Consider the following 14261-nt stretch of genomic DNA (forward strand, 5'->3'; position numbering starts at 1 on the left):
TCCCGTGGGCTGAGCCACTCTCCTGGCCCTCTCCCTGCCTCTGGAATGGGGATCTGTGCTCAGCACAGCCCCAGCCCTGCACAGGGGCTGTCTGTTGTCACCTGGAGCCGACATTCCCCATTTCCTGGCTGGGATCCATGCCCTCAGATCACTGCTGCCTGCTCTGCCTGCTCTCACTCCAGCTCCATGCAGGCTGGAGAAGGACCCAGGCTTTTAGAACTGGTGTTTCATTTCCTCGGTTGTTGGTACCGTGTTTGTTCCTGATAAATTCAGGGTGTGACCCTGCCTGGGTCCAGGTGCTGGAGCTCCCAATGGAGAGCCTGGGGAGCTCCCCTCAGCCCTGCTCCTGCTGTGCTGCAGGTGGGGTGCAAGGAGGGGAAATATCCTGAGGTTTCTCCACAGGGAGAGTTTGGGTCATCTCTCCTTGCTGCTAAAGCCTGGGGTGAGGGAGGCCCTTGGCTGTCTCAGGAAGGGAGCAGGGTGCTGCAGCTCTGGGGGCAAGGGGGGATCCTGTCCAGCAGCATCCCGGCAGGCAGCTCTGGCAGAGGGTTTGTCCAGGAGGGCTGTGCCCACTGCCAGAGCATTCCAGGTTTGGCTGGGCAGGGAGGTGATGGGTCCAGATTCATGAAGAGCACGGGCAGGAGCCAGCTGCCTGTGGCCAAATCCTGCCTGGATCACTCCAGCAGGGCAGGGCTCCCTTCTCAGGATGTAATGGCAAATTGTCACAGGAGCGTCAGCCCCATCCTGGGACGTGGCTCTGACAGGAGCAGGGACTGGATGTGACAGCAGCTTGGAAACAGCCTTGGCTGCAGCCTGGATGAGTTTTAGGTCCAACTAGAGAATGTTTTTATCCTTCCAGGCAGGAGCCCTGGGCTTAGGCTCGGAGGATGCAGGATCAGCCTCGTGTCCTGTCCTCACTTCCACCTGCAGGACAGGTGGATTAATAAGAGCACCCAGGTGGCTCCTCTTTGGGAATGGATGGGAGGCCCTGGAGCAATGGAACCCTGCCCCCAAGGAAATGGGAAGTAGGGACCCTCTAGGGGCTGTGGGATGCTCCAGAGTGGGATCTGGGCCTGCTCTCTCCAAGCTTTGATGTGCATCCCTGTGCCCCAGCCTGGCACAGAGAAAGAGTCCTGGGGAATGTTGAGGGGCTCCACTGACTGGGGGGAAACAGTGGCTGCTCTGCTGGTGGCAGCCAGGACATGCTCCTGGATGCCTTCCAAGTGGTGTCCAGCACCAGCAGATCAAGGAACTCCCACTCCAGTCCCTTCCATGGATTTTTTTCCCCAGTCAATATCCAAATCTTTCCCTGTGTTGATTGGAGCTGTGCTTCGATCAGCCCCCAGGCCTGTCCCTGCTCCGTGTGCTCCAGTCCTGGTGGGTTTTCCAGCTGATCCAGGAGGGGTTGTTTTACCCAACACTTCCAAACTTCAGGGCTCCCCAGATCCAGCTTAAATTAGATAGAGTTCTCCGGGCAAGCTCTGGAACCCAACTGTAAATGAAAATTCCAGTGTAGAACACAACAGCCACAGCCTTTCCTTGCTCCCGAGGAGGTGAGCTGCTCTGGAAGCAGAAATTCCCAATAAAGGCTGAAAGGCAAGAGCAGGAGCATTCCCTGCTGAGCTCCAGCCTGTCCAGGGGGAGGTGAGAGGGGCTGCCAAGGGGGATTCATTAAAGCTGGGGTTTTCCCACAAAAACTGCAGGATGTGTGGCTGACGGGCAGAGCCTGGCATCACCCACAGGATGTGGATTCATGGAGCTCATAATTCCTAGGGTGGGGGAGGAGGCTGGGAATTGCAGGGTGTGTGGGGTGTGTGTTACAGCAGTGGCAGGAGGTGACAATGCCATGGATCACCGGGGTGGGACACAGCCACTGTGGGCTCATCCATAGGAAAAGGCTGCAGGAGGAGGACACCAAAGCAGGACGGGGCTGTGGCTCCTTCCCATAGGGATGGCTGGTACCCGATCCCAAGGGATGCTGCAGGGATGGACTCACTGTCCCCGGGGTGGGGGTGAGGAGCTGCTGCCCAATAGTGAAGCCCGAGCCAAAGTGCCTTTGCTGGAGCAAGAGCTGGAGTAATTTATCGGGAAGCTTTTAGGGAAATGAGCGGCTGCTGGGCCCCTGCCAAGCGCAGCCCCGCTGGGCTCTGCCCGTGTCCTCTGGCAGCTCTTGCTGGGAGAGGGGGACAGGAACAGGAGTGGGAATGGGGACAGCATGTGGACTGGGGTGAGGACAGGACAGAGAGAGGCATGGACAAAAGGATTGGAATGGGGGTAGAGATAGGATCAAGGATGGGGGTTGGAGGAGGGGAGAGGGGCAGGGATGGAAGTAAGCAAGGGAATGGGGATGGGGAGCGGTCAGGGATGGGGATGGGACAGGGATGAGGAGGAGATGGGGATAGAGATGGGATGAGGATGGGACAGCAGTGGGGATGGGAAGAGGGGAAAGGGACAGAGAGAGAGAGTAGTGGAAATAAGGATGGCATTGGCAATGGAGACAGAGATTGGAATAAGGACAGGGATGGGATTGGGACTGAGACAGGGGTGGAGCTGAGCCCATCCCACATTTCTTGCAGCCCAAGAGAGAGAAACAACCATTTCCAACTTCTTCCCTTCCTGTCCCAAACACTTCCCAGAGCTGTGGAACCTCTGCCTTGCAACCCCCGGTGGGGTTGCTTCCACTTTTGCTCCGTTGTTCCCATGTCCACAGAACCCATGCAGAGTCCTGCTCCAGGCACATTCCCTTTGTTTTTGCCTTTCCTGGCGGTCCCTTAATTGAATTATCCCGGAGCATCTCTGTTGCAGCAGCTGCAGTGATCCGTCGCCTCTGCGGCAGAGCAGGGACGCGGCTGGGACCCGGCTCCGGCATCCCGCCCGCTCCGGCATCCCGCCTGCTCCGGGATCGGGAGCTGCCATTCCAAACCTGCCCCAAGAAATCCGTTCTGCCTATTCCCATTAAAATTAATTGAGCAGCTTTGAAACGCTGAGCTTGGGAGATGGCGTTATTCCTTTTATCTAATTTTTTTCTTTTACATTATTGTATTTTCTGGCAAATTAAATTGTCCTTTTTTCTTTTCTTCTTCTCTTATGTTTATTCACAGTGTCTATAATAGACCTGGTTAAAAATAAATATATATATATATATATATATATATATACACACATGTCTCTGAGGCCACGTGGCTCATTAGGAAATGCCAGTCCATAAAAAATCCAAACTTTCTGCGGGAGATGGATGAAATTTCATTACGGATGCGGAGCCTCCCGCACTTTGCGAGGCAGCCGGAGTGATTTCATTGCCGTGGAGCACTTCCCATTTCCATTTCTCATTTGGACGTTCGCTTCAATTTGTTTGATAAATTAGAGAAGATCAAAAAAGGCCCCACCCAAACCCCAAATCAATAAAACACCACCAATTCCCTCCTGGCATCCCAAAAATGGGGTGTCCCCCTGTGGTGCTGCGGGATGGGAATTGCCATGCTGGTGCAGGGAAATGAGTTTTCCCCACGGGAGCACCAGGGAGGTGAAGGTGGGGATGTCCCAGCCCCAGTGTCCTGGGATGGGCTCCTCCAGCGCCGCTCCCAGTGGGATGTGCCCCATAATAGGGGAGCAGCAGCTTTGCCTGACTCTCCCCAGCCCCACTTCCCCTGTTTTTATTTATCCCTTTAATCTCTTTGCCATTAAAAATGCATCGCTGGGGGCTCGGGAAGGGTGATCCATTAGGTGGGAATGGGCTCCCACAGTGCACACAGACGTGAGGCCCTGAGATTCCCCATGTTCCTCAGCCTGGAGGGCTCACACTGGGGGCAGGCCCCAGAGGTGTAAATCAGGAGTAACAGGGTGCTCCCTGCCACCACCCTTGGGACAGGATCCCCAGCTTGGCCCAGGAATTGTGACCCTGTGGAGCCTCTCTGAGCACCCCAGACAGATCCTGGTTCCTGCTGGAATTACTGTTAATCTAGATGAAAGCACTTCTGGGAAGGGGCTTGGGCTGAGCATCCTCCCCATTAAGGCGAAGGGAAGTGAAACATTCATCAAACCAAACATGAAATATCAGGGCATGAGATGTGGAGAGGGGGATAAAACCACTGGGATCCATGGGAAGAGGCAGGACCTGTAGCAGGATCCACAGCTGGAGTGGGGTGGGGGAAGGAGCCAGGTCCCACTGCCCCAAAGTTTGGGGATGCTCCAGCCCCCAGAGTCTGGGGGTCACAGCCCCCCAAACCAGTGCCCACGTCCCATTCCAGGAGGACTCAGCAGCATCCACGGGTGCTCCCAGGGCCCCACCCCATTGCCCTCCACCCCAGCATCTCCAGGAGCCCCCACAGCCCAGAGCGCTTCAGAAATCCCAGTTTTATTTCAGATCGGAAACAACCAACCAGGAAGAACAAAAAAAAAAAAACAAAAACAGAACAACAACAAAAAAAAACCCCAAAAACTCAAACTAAAACCAAAAACACCACCCCAAAAACCCCAAAAACTCCAAAGAATGAGAAACGGCCCCAGATCCAAACCAGTCCGTGCCCAGGTGGGTGCTACATACAGGCTGGGGGTTCCGGGGCGTGCGGGGCTCCCCGGCCTCGGGGTCGCTCCGGCTCTTCCCAGGGGGGGTCGGCTCAAAGTGCATCAAGCAGGAGGTCAGGAATGTCCCCGCACCGGGCAGGTGGGGAAACCGAGGCACGGCACGGGGACAGGGAGGGGCTCTGGGGTGGGGGTGGAATCCAGCCCTTGGCAGCCAAGTCCATGCAAACGCTCCCGGCTCTAGGAACCATCTCAGGCGCGTGTATTGCTTAGGGGATGATTTGGTTTATCCTAAATATGAGCTCTAACGCTAGATCGGAGAATCCGACGGGATCCGCCGCGGGAGGGGCCGCCGGCCCGGCGCGGGGAGGGGGCTCACGGGGCTCCATGCACGTCACATGCACTCACGGGTCGGATTTTGTCTGGCGAGGGGGGTCGGTGTGTCGGTGTGTCGGTGTCGGTACCAAAGTCTCCGTGCTCTGCCAACAGCAGCGACGGCGGCGCCCGGCGCGGCGGGGCCCCGGCGCGGCTCTGTCCCCTCGGCTGCCCCCCGCCCGGGGGGGGGTCACGTCTCTGGGCCACAGATGGATGTACATAGAGATATTTATAGATATTTATAGGTGTCTCCTCCTCGCTGTCGCTGCGGGTCCCGGCGGCGGGGGCGCCCCGTTACTTCATCCCGCTGCGCAGCACCTGGTTGGCGGCGATGAGCATCACGCTGATGATGAAGGCGATGGCGAAGGCGCAGATGAGGCTCTTCCGCACGCAGGTCTGGCGGATCTGCTGGCTGGAGCAGGCTGGGGGTGGGACAAACAGCGCGTTACCCCAATCCCAAATACACTCTCCTGGAGCTAAGGCTATCCCTGCGGGGGGTTTGGCATTCCCGCGGCTTTTGGCGTTCCCGGTGCCCGGCACTCACTCTCCACGTCGACGGGGCACTCCTCGGCCGTGCCCATGTGGCTCTCCTCCTCCGTCATGATGATGTTCTCGATGTCCTTCATGGACAGGTGCTCGCAGAAGGTGTCGTACAGCAGCCGCTTCAGCTCGTCCACCGTCAGCTTCTGCATGTCACACTGAGGGGACCGGGGGGCTCGGGGTGACCCCGTGGCCGGCAGCACAGGGGGCTCCAGTGTCCCCCAGAACCTTTGGATGTGGCAGTTTGGGTGGATAACTCTGGAATTGTCTGGGAAAGGCCTGGTGTCCTGGTGAACCCCCACAGAGCCAGGAGCACACAGAGGGTGTGGCACCAAATGTGGCCTGTTCGTGACAGGGGCACAGGAGCTCAGGGGGTGCACCCTGACACTGATCCTGAACCTCATCCTGATCCTGACCCTGACCCCGGTCCTGACCTTGATGTCAATCCTGACCCTGAACCTGTTCCTGACCCCAGTCCTGACCTTGATGTCAATCCTGACCCTGAACCTGTTCCTGACCCCAGTCCTGACCTTGATGTCAATCCTGACCCTGAACCTATTCCTGACCCCAGTCCTGACCCTGGTCCCACCATTAAACCTGATCCCAACCCTCATCCTAACCCTGACTCCATCCTGAACCCTGATCCTAAACCTAGCCCTAACCCCAACCCTTGAACCAGTGCTGACCCTGACCCCAAGGTTTATACTAACCCTAAATTGGAGCCTGAGCCTGAGCTTGACCCTAATCCTAATCTTAAACCTAATCCTGACACTTAAACCTACCCTAACCTCATTCTTGACCCAGAGCCTGACTTTCACCTTCAGCCCAAGCCCAATTCCAGCTTTGACTCTCATCCTGTCTCTGATCCCCAACCCAACCTTGGCCCTGACCCTGAGCCCTCCCTGCTGCAGGTCTGGGGTGATGCTCCAGGAGGGGATGGGGGTGTCCCTGCCTTCCCATGGGGGACAGGGGTGTCCCTGCTTTCCCATGGGGACCAGGGGTGTCCCTACCATCCCGTGGGGGTGTCCCTGCCTTCCCATGGGGGACAGGGGTGTCCCTGCTTTCCCATGGGGGCCAGGGGTGTCCCTGCCATCCCATGGGGGACAGGGGTGTCCCTGCAATCCTGTGGGGGTGTCCCTGCCATCCCATGGGGGTGTCCCTACCTTCCAGAAGACGGTGTCGAAGTCAGTGCCGTGGAACTTCTCTGGGATGCCCGAGGTGGAGAGCTTGGGCCCCAGCAATGTCACAAACTCCTCAAAGTCCACCTGCCCGTCACCTGTGGGACACAGGGCTGGCTGTCACCCCCTGCCAGGCCATGGGGCACATGGGACACTGCCCCTCCCAGAAGGAGCCCCATGGGTGGTCACAGATTCCCAAAACCAGTTGAGGACCCCAAGATCAGCTGGGAACCTGCAGCAAATTTAGGCAACTTCCAACTTTGGCCAGGATGCCCAGCATTGGATGGGGTCCCCAGAGCCAGCCAGGACTCCTGGGCCAACTGGGGACACCCTAATACCGTCTAGTCCCCCCAGAATGTGACCTGGGACGCCAGTGCTGGCTGGGGAAACCAAACATCATCCAGGACATGAACATGAGCTGGACTCCAGTTCCATCTGGGACCTCAATGCCATCTGGAGGCCTCCCAGGGCTAACTGGGGACCACAAATGTTGGCTGAGGACCCCCAAAACCAACCAGGGACTCCAACACTGCGTGGGGACCTCCAACAAAGTTTGATGTCTTCAACAACAGCTGGGATGGCAACAATAGCTGGGATGGCAACAATAGCTGGGATGGGTGGGGTCCCCAGTGCTGGCTGGGACTCTCACTGCCAGGTAGGGACCCCCAGTGTTTGCTGGGGACCTCAAACAACATCTGGAGACCCCCAATGCCATTTGGACCCCCTTCCACTGGGAGCTGGGGACACCCAGTGTCACCTGGAGCCCCCAGTACTGGTTGGGGAAGCCCAGCACTGTCCAGGACTCTGAACAACAGTTGGACCCTGAATTCCAGCTGGGACCCCAATTCCAGCAGGGACCCCAGTGGTGGCTGTGACCCTGGGGGGTGGCTGTGACCCTGGGGGTGCCTGGTGGCTGTTCTGGCCGTGTCCCCTGGCAGTGGGGGACGCTGGCATGGGGCTGTCAGGGCAGCACTAACGATGAGTAATGAGGGGAGCGGCGCCTTGGCAGCGCTGCCGGAAAGGCTTTTAAATGGGGAAAAAAGGAAAAGCAATAAATTAAGGAGCTCGTTCAGGTCCCTGTGGGCGAGGGAGGGGTGGGGACAGGGTCACAGTGGCAGCAAGTGCTGGAGGGTGATGGGTGATGGGTGCTGAGGACACGACCCAGGGTGCAGGGTCCAGCCTCGGCAGCGCGGTCCCAGCAGGTTTAGCGATCCCAGAAACATCCAGGATCAGTAAATCATCCCAAACAAAGCTGCAGTGGCAATGATGATGATGATGATGATGATGATGATGATGATGATGATGATGATGATGATGATGATGGATGAGGGGGAGGCTCCAGCGGGAGGCATAGCCTGTGTCAGGCTCGTCCCATGTCCTGTCCAGCATGCGGGGTGGAAATATGGGAGAATTCTGTGTTTCACCCAGCTGGGGGTGCCGTCCCTGACCCCATCCCGGGTTGTGGGGGTCCTACCGTCCATGTCGAGACGCTGGATGATGACCTCCAGCTCCACCTCGTTGGGCATGTACCCCAGGGAGCGCATGGCCGTGCCCAGCTCCTGCTTGGAGATGAACCCGTTGCCATCGCGGTCGAACACCTTGAAGGCTTCCCGGATCTCTGTGGGGGGAGCAGGAATGAGTCCGGCTGAGCTTCCCGCTCCAGCACCCACAGAACCCTGCGGGGGTCCCACCTGCCCCCCCCGGCCAGCGCGGAGCCCCCCCAGCAGGGTCCCACCTGCCCGACAGACCCCAAATATTTGCCCCAATTCCCGTCACCCGCTCGCCGCACCCACCCTGCCCTTGCTACTGCCGCAGCCGAAACCGCGGCATTCTGCCCTAAAACCGCATCCCTGGGTGTGCCTGAGCCTGGGCTGCCACCAGGTGGGCACTGCCGCGGGGGCATCCCCACGGTGCTGCCGCATCCAGCCGGGAGCGTTCCTGAGGATCCGTGGGGGCTGGGGACTGGCCCCATGCCGGGGTCTCGGGGTGGGATTGTGCCCCATGCCGTGGTGTTAGGGTGGGTCTGTGCCCCCATCCTGGGGGCAATGGGTGGTGCTGGAGCTGTGCTGGAGCTGTGCCACACTTCACCCCCCCAAAAAAATCCTAAACCTTGACGAAATTGCTGCAGCGTTCAGCCCTGTCTGGTGCAGAGGAGGATGGAAGATGTGGGAGCTTTGGGGGTTTCTCAAAAGGAACCCCTGGGATGTGGGGGAAGATCCCTGCAGGGTGGCAGGGAGATGCTTCAGGGAAACTGAGGCATGGCCTGAGTCCCTTGACTCCACCCCACTTCCTGCTGCCCTCGGGACTCTGCTCATTTTTGGGGCAGTTTCTGGCTTTTTGATGCCACCTGATGTGCGAAGCCAGGACCAGGCTGATGGAAAAGAAGGACCAGGGAATTTGTGCTGGGGGACAGTGGGAAGCCAGGCCAGGACGTTGGTGCCTCTTCCTTCTCCGTGTGGCTGCCAAGGGGATTCGTGCTGGAGGATCCAAGAAGGAGAAATGGGCTGTGAAATTTGGGTTTGGGGGGAAAAAACCCATATTGGGTGGCAGTACTGATCCCAAGTGCTTGGGAACGTCCCTGCCTGGATGGAGTCACATCAGTGATGTCTTCAAGGTGTTTTGGGAGAGTTTTGTGGGATTTTGGCCTGTCAGTCTGAGCTTCTCCATGGCCAGTGTCCCTGCCTGGGCAGGGAGATCCTCCAGCTTCTCCCTGTGCTCCTGGGGGGCCTCTCTACACTCCAGGCACCTCCAAAATTCATTCTTCAAGGATGCTCATCCCAAAGAGCTCCAAGGTGGCTCCTCATCAGATGGCTCAGGGTGTTGGGGGACAAGCAAGGACATGTCCTGACAGTGGCCAGAGTGGAGTCCTTGCTCCCCACTGAGCACCCCCCGCCCTGAGTCTGCTCAGCCCCAGTGTGAAGCTGTGTCAGGATGTCACCGGTGTCCCCAAGCCAGGGGGACAGGAGGAGGTGGCAGCCCGTGGGTGTCTGGCACCTTGTGGGGTCCCCCTGGGGCTCCCAGCAGTGCCATCAGTCCCTGCTGCCACAGGTGGGTGCTGAGGGAGGGGGGGACACCACACTGGGACCCCGGGGACTGGGTGAACTGGGACAACAGCCCAGGGACACGGGGAGTGGGCACATGGACACCACGGAGGGGTGTGAGCACACACAGACACAGACAGACACACAGACAGACACACGGACACAGACACACACGGACAGACAGCTGCAGGACTCACACGTACCCCACTGCAGCGAGGCTGGGACACCCCTGGCAGTGACACCAGACCTGTGCACACACAAACACACACATAAACACACACACACACACACACACACACACATAAACACACATAAACACACACACATAAACACACAAACACACACACAAACACACACACATTCCTTATGGTGATGCTGTACCGGTGTCACACACCAATGCCTTGCAGGGATGTGTCCAGGTGTGCAAACACACACACAAACAAACACACAAACACACACATAAACACACACAAACACAAACACACACACACCCCTTGCACTGACACTGTGTGCGCACACAGGAACACAGTCAGAACCACGTCACAGTCCTGCTGTACCTGTGTGCACACACACATTGCAGTGATGTGTGTGAGTGTGCAAACACACCCCAGCACCTTGGGGTGGTGTGCTTGTGCACACACACACACACACACACACACACATGTACTCACAGCCCCGTGCAGGGATGTGCATGTGCATGGATGCAGCACACCCCAACACCTGGCAGTGATGCTGTACCTGTGCATGCACACCCCAACACCTGGCAGGCATCCTGTACCTGTGCATGAACACCCCATCACCTCACAGTGATGCTGTGCTTGTCTGTGCACACCCCAACACTTCACAGTGATGCCTGTGGCTGTGCATGCACACCCCAACACCTGGCAGTGATGCTGTGCCTGTTTGTGCACACCCCAACACCTGGCAGTGACGCTGTACCTGTGCATGCACACCCCAACACCTCACAGTGATGCTGTACCTGTCTGTGCACACCCCAACACCTCACAGTGATGCTGTACCTGTGCATGCACACCCCAACACCTCACAGTGATGCTGTACCTGTGCATGCACACCCCAACACCTGGCCCAGATGCACGTGTGTGTGTGCACAAACACACAAACACCTTGCGCTGAGGTACTGGTGCATGTGCACACACTTCCCTTGCAGTGGTGCTGCACTTGTGCACACACAGACGTGCACAACCATAATGCAGTGGTGCTGCACCTGTGTGTGCACACACCAACACCCAGCACAGCTGCATTTGTGCATGTACACACACCCAGACACACACAGCCCCCCTGCAGTGACACGCCTGTGCCTGCACGCCCACACCCCCTTGCAGTGGTGCTGCACTTGCGCGTGCACACACGCATGGACCTGCACAACCACATCAATGCTGCGCTTGTGCACACAGACACACCAACACCGTGCACAGCTGCACTTGTGCATGCACACAGACACAGCCCCATTGCAGCACAGCTGTGCTGGTGTTTGCACACACACACACACACACACACACACACACACCAGCACGTTGCAGTGATGCTGTGCCCGTGCACAGGCACACAAACACCCTCTGCAGCAGGGCTGTGCGTACGAGCCTGTCCTGCTGTGCCGCTGTGTGTGCACACTCACACAAACACCTCCTGCAGCCGGGCTGTGCATGGGCACACACACGTGCTGCAGTGACACAAACACGGGCCCAGCCACAGAGACTGCCACAGCCACGCACACAGTGACACTGGCACTGCCACGCACACTGTGACACTGGCACAACCACGCACACAGTGACACTGGCACAGCCACATACAGAGTGACACTGGCACAGCCACAGCCATGCACACAGTGACACTGGCACAGCCACGCACACTGTGACACTGGCACAGCCACGCACACGGAGCCACCCTGCAGCGAGGCTGTGCATGTGCATACAGATGTGTGACCGTACAGAGGTGTGACCGTACAGATGTGTGACCGTACAGATGTGTGACCGTACAGATGTGTGAGCACGCAGATGTGTGAGCACGCAGAGGTGTGAGCACGCCCGCAGCACGGTGTGCAGGGGGTGTGCCATGCCTGTGCACACACACACAGCCCCTGCAGTGAGGCTGTGACAGGCACGTCAGAGCACACGCACACCCTGCAGAGCTGCACTCACACACACACTCACACACTCACACTCACACTCACACTCACACTCACACTCACACAGCCCTTGCACGCAAGGTAAGCACCTGCTCGGGGCTCACAAATGCATTTTGGGGTTCTCCTCACCCCCAGCCCTGTGGCTCCCTGCCTCAGTTTCCCCACGGGGATGCCGAGGACTCCCTTGGGGCTGGGCCAAGGGTGCTCTCCCCACGCAGAGTGAGGACATGGTGTGGTCACCCCCCGTGCCTCAGTTTCCCCCCCGGTGCCGGGTCTGGAGTCGGGGGTGCTGCACCCCTTTCCCCCGGGTTCCCCAGGGACACCCCAAAGCCGGGCACCGCCAGTGCCCGTCCTGCCGCCCCGGCAAACTTTTGGGGTGGAAAAAGCCGTTCTGGTGGCAGCGAGCTGAGCTCGGCCCCTCTCATCGCACGGGTGGGCAGAGCCCCGCCGGCCGCTCCTCCCGGCCGGAGTCCGGTGACACCGGGACTGCGTGGAGCTGCCGCGACCCGCGGGGTGGCACGGGTGACAGCCGCCCCTCGGGTCCCCCGCGCCACCAGCCACTGTCATATTATGACAGCGGGGAGGGGGTGACCCCGCCGCGCCGCGGAGGGGAAACCGGCCCCCCGCCACTATCGCCGGTCCCTGCTGTGTCATATTGCCACAACCGGGGGCCCGGGACCCCCGCACGCCTCCTCCCCGCTTCAGCTTTCCTCCTTCCCCTCCTCCTTCTCCTCCTCCTCCTCCTTCTCCATCCATCCGCATCCCGCTCGCCCTCAGCCTCCCCACGGCGCCGGGGGAACGCGCACCCCGACTCCCGCACAGCCGCATCCCACGGGATGGACTTCCCGGCCCCCCAAACCTCCTCCCCCCGCAGCCCCGTGGGATGTCCCCCTCATCCCCCCTGATCCCCAGGCAGCCCCCGCAGCCCCCCGAGCCCGCTCACCCTCCAGCTCATCCTCGGGGATCTCCACGGGGCGCTGCTCGGCGAGGATGTTGGGGACGGTGTAGATCCCCCGGTACATCAACGCCGCCGTCACCGGGTGGAAAGGCATCTTCGGGGCTCCCCAAAACCCAAAGTTTAAACCCAAATCTCGTCGGGTAGAGGGGGGGCTCCCCCCGGTCGGTAGCGCCGGACGCTAAACACAAGTTGCCGGTACCCGCCGCCCCCTGCCCGGTACCCACCGGCCAGGGGGGGCCGGGGCGGGCGGGCGGGCGCTCCCCGTCCTCCGGGGCCGGCGGCGGGACGGGGCTGGCGGCCGAGCCCCTCACCGTGGAGTCAGGGCGCGGGGGGGCTCCGCTGGGGGCGGCCCGCTTCCCCCGCGCACATGCCCTCCCGAAGTGGAAACGGGAGGTGAAAGCATCCAAGCCCCGGTTAAATCCCGGTGCGAGCGGCGGCGGCGGGGGGGACGGGGCTGGCCATGCCGCTCGGAGCCCCCCCTCCGCCCGGAGCCCCCCCACCTCCTCCCGGGGCCCCCCTTCCGCCGGCCCCGGGCCGCTCACAGCCCCCGGGGAGCCGCTGCCACCGGGCCACGCTCCCCGGTGGGGCCCGGCATGGCGGGGCCGAGGCTGAAGGCGGCCTCTTCGTCTTCCTCCTCCCTCCTCCTCCTCCTCTTCTTCCTCCCCGCCAAGTGTCCCGGGCAGGCCGGGGCTCGCTGCCGCCGCGGTTCAGCCCCCGCCGCGCACCCGCCGCCCCCCCGCCGCCGCCGGCAGCCGGAGCATCCTCGGCCCCGGCCCCTGGAAGCGGCGGCGGAATCCGGGGAGCGGCGGCGCCGGGCGGGTTTTGAACGGTCCCGCCCGGGAAATGGGGCTGGGGGCGGGGGGGAGGTGGGGCCTCCCCCCGGGGGGGCGGCGAGGGGGGGCAGTGCGGCAGTGAGGGGGAGCGTCCCGGGCCGCAGGGAGGGGGAGTGGGAGATGCTGGTACCGCGGGGGGTGCTCGGGGGGGACTGGCGGTCGGCAGGCAGGGCTGGGGGTCCCTGTGGCACCCCCTGTCCCGGCAGGTGTCACCCCGGGGTCCCCACACGCAGCACGCCGTGCCCAGGGAGTTGTCACCCCGAGGTCCCGGCACACGGCACCCCGGGCTGCCACCGCCTCCGGGTCCCTGCACATGGCACCCTGTCCGTGGGGCAGTCACCGTCCCAGGGTCCCTGCAGGCATCCGGGGCTGTCACCATCCCAAGAGGCCATCACCTGCATGTGGCACCCAAACCCAGACTGTCGTCACCCCCAGGTCCCTGCACGTGGCACCCCGTGCCCGGGCACTTGTCACCCCTGTGTCCCCACACCCGGCACCCCAGGCTGCCACCACCCCAAAGCTCCTGCACGTGCCACCCTGGGCCAGCCATCACCCCGAGGTCCCCGGGGTGCTGTGGGTGACAGGGACCCCACGGCCAGACCTCCTTCTCCCACGGCAGGGAAAAAATGAGCCCTGGAAGAGGCAGGAAGCGGGGCCAGGAGCAAAGCC

General features: G+C 60.6%; 1 protein-coding gene across 1 annotated transcript; it reads right to left on the minus strand.

The window, feature by feature from the left end:
- Positions 1-5190: 5190 nt before the first annotated feature.
- On the minus strand, positions 5191-12853 carry CABP7 (calcium binding protein 7; the record flags this gene model as incomplete). The annotated part of the gene is made up of 5 exons (XM_084217233.1): positions 5191-5318; positions 5441-5594; positions 6600-6712; positions 8089-8232; positions 12745-12853. The coding sequence occupies 5 exons, from the start codon at positions 12851-12853 to the stop codon at positions 5191-5193; spliced, it is 648 nt and encodes a 215-aa protein (XP_084073359.1).
- Between the last annotated feature and the right edge of the window lie 1408 nt (positions 12854-14261).

The sequence above is a fragment of the Fringilla coelebs genome (assembly GCF_963513975.1).
Source record: "Fringilla coelebs genome assembly, chromosome: 17".
Taxonomy (NCBI): Eukaryota; Metazoa; Chordata; class Aves; order Passeriformes; family Fringillidae; genus Fringilla; species Fringilla coelebs.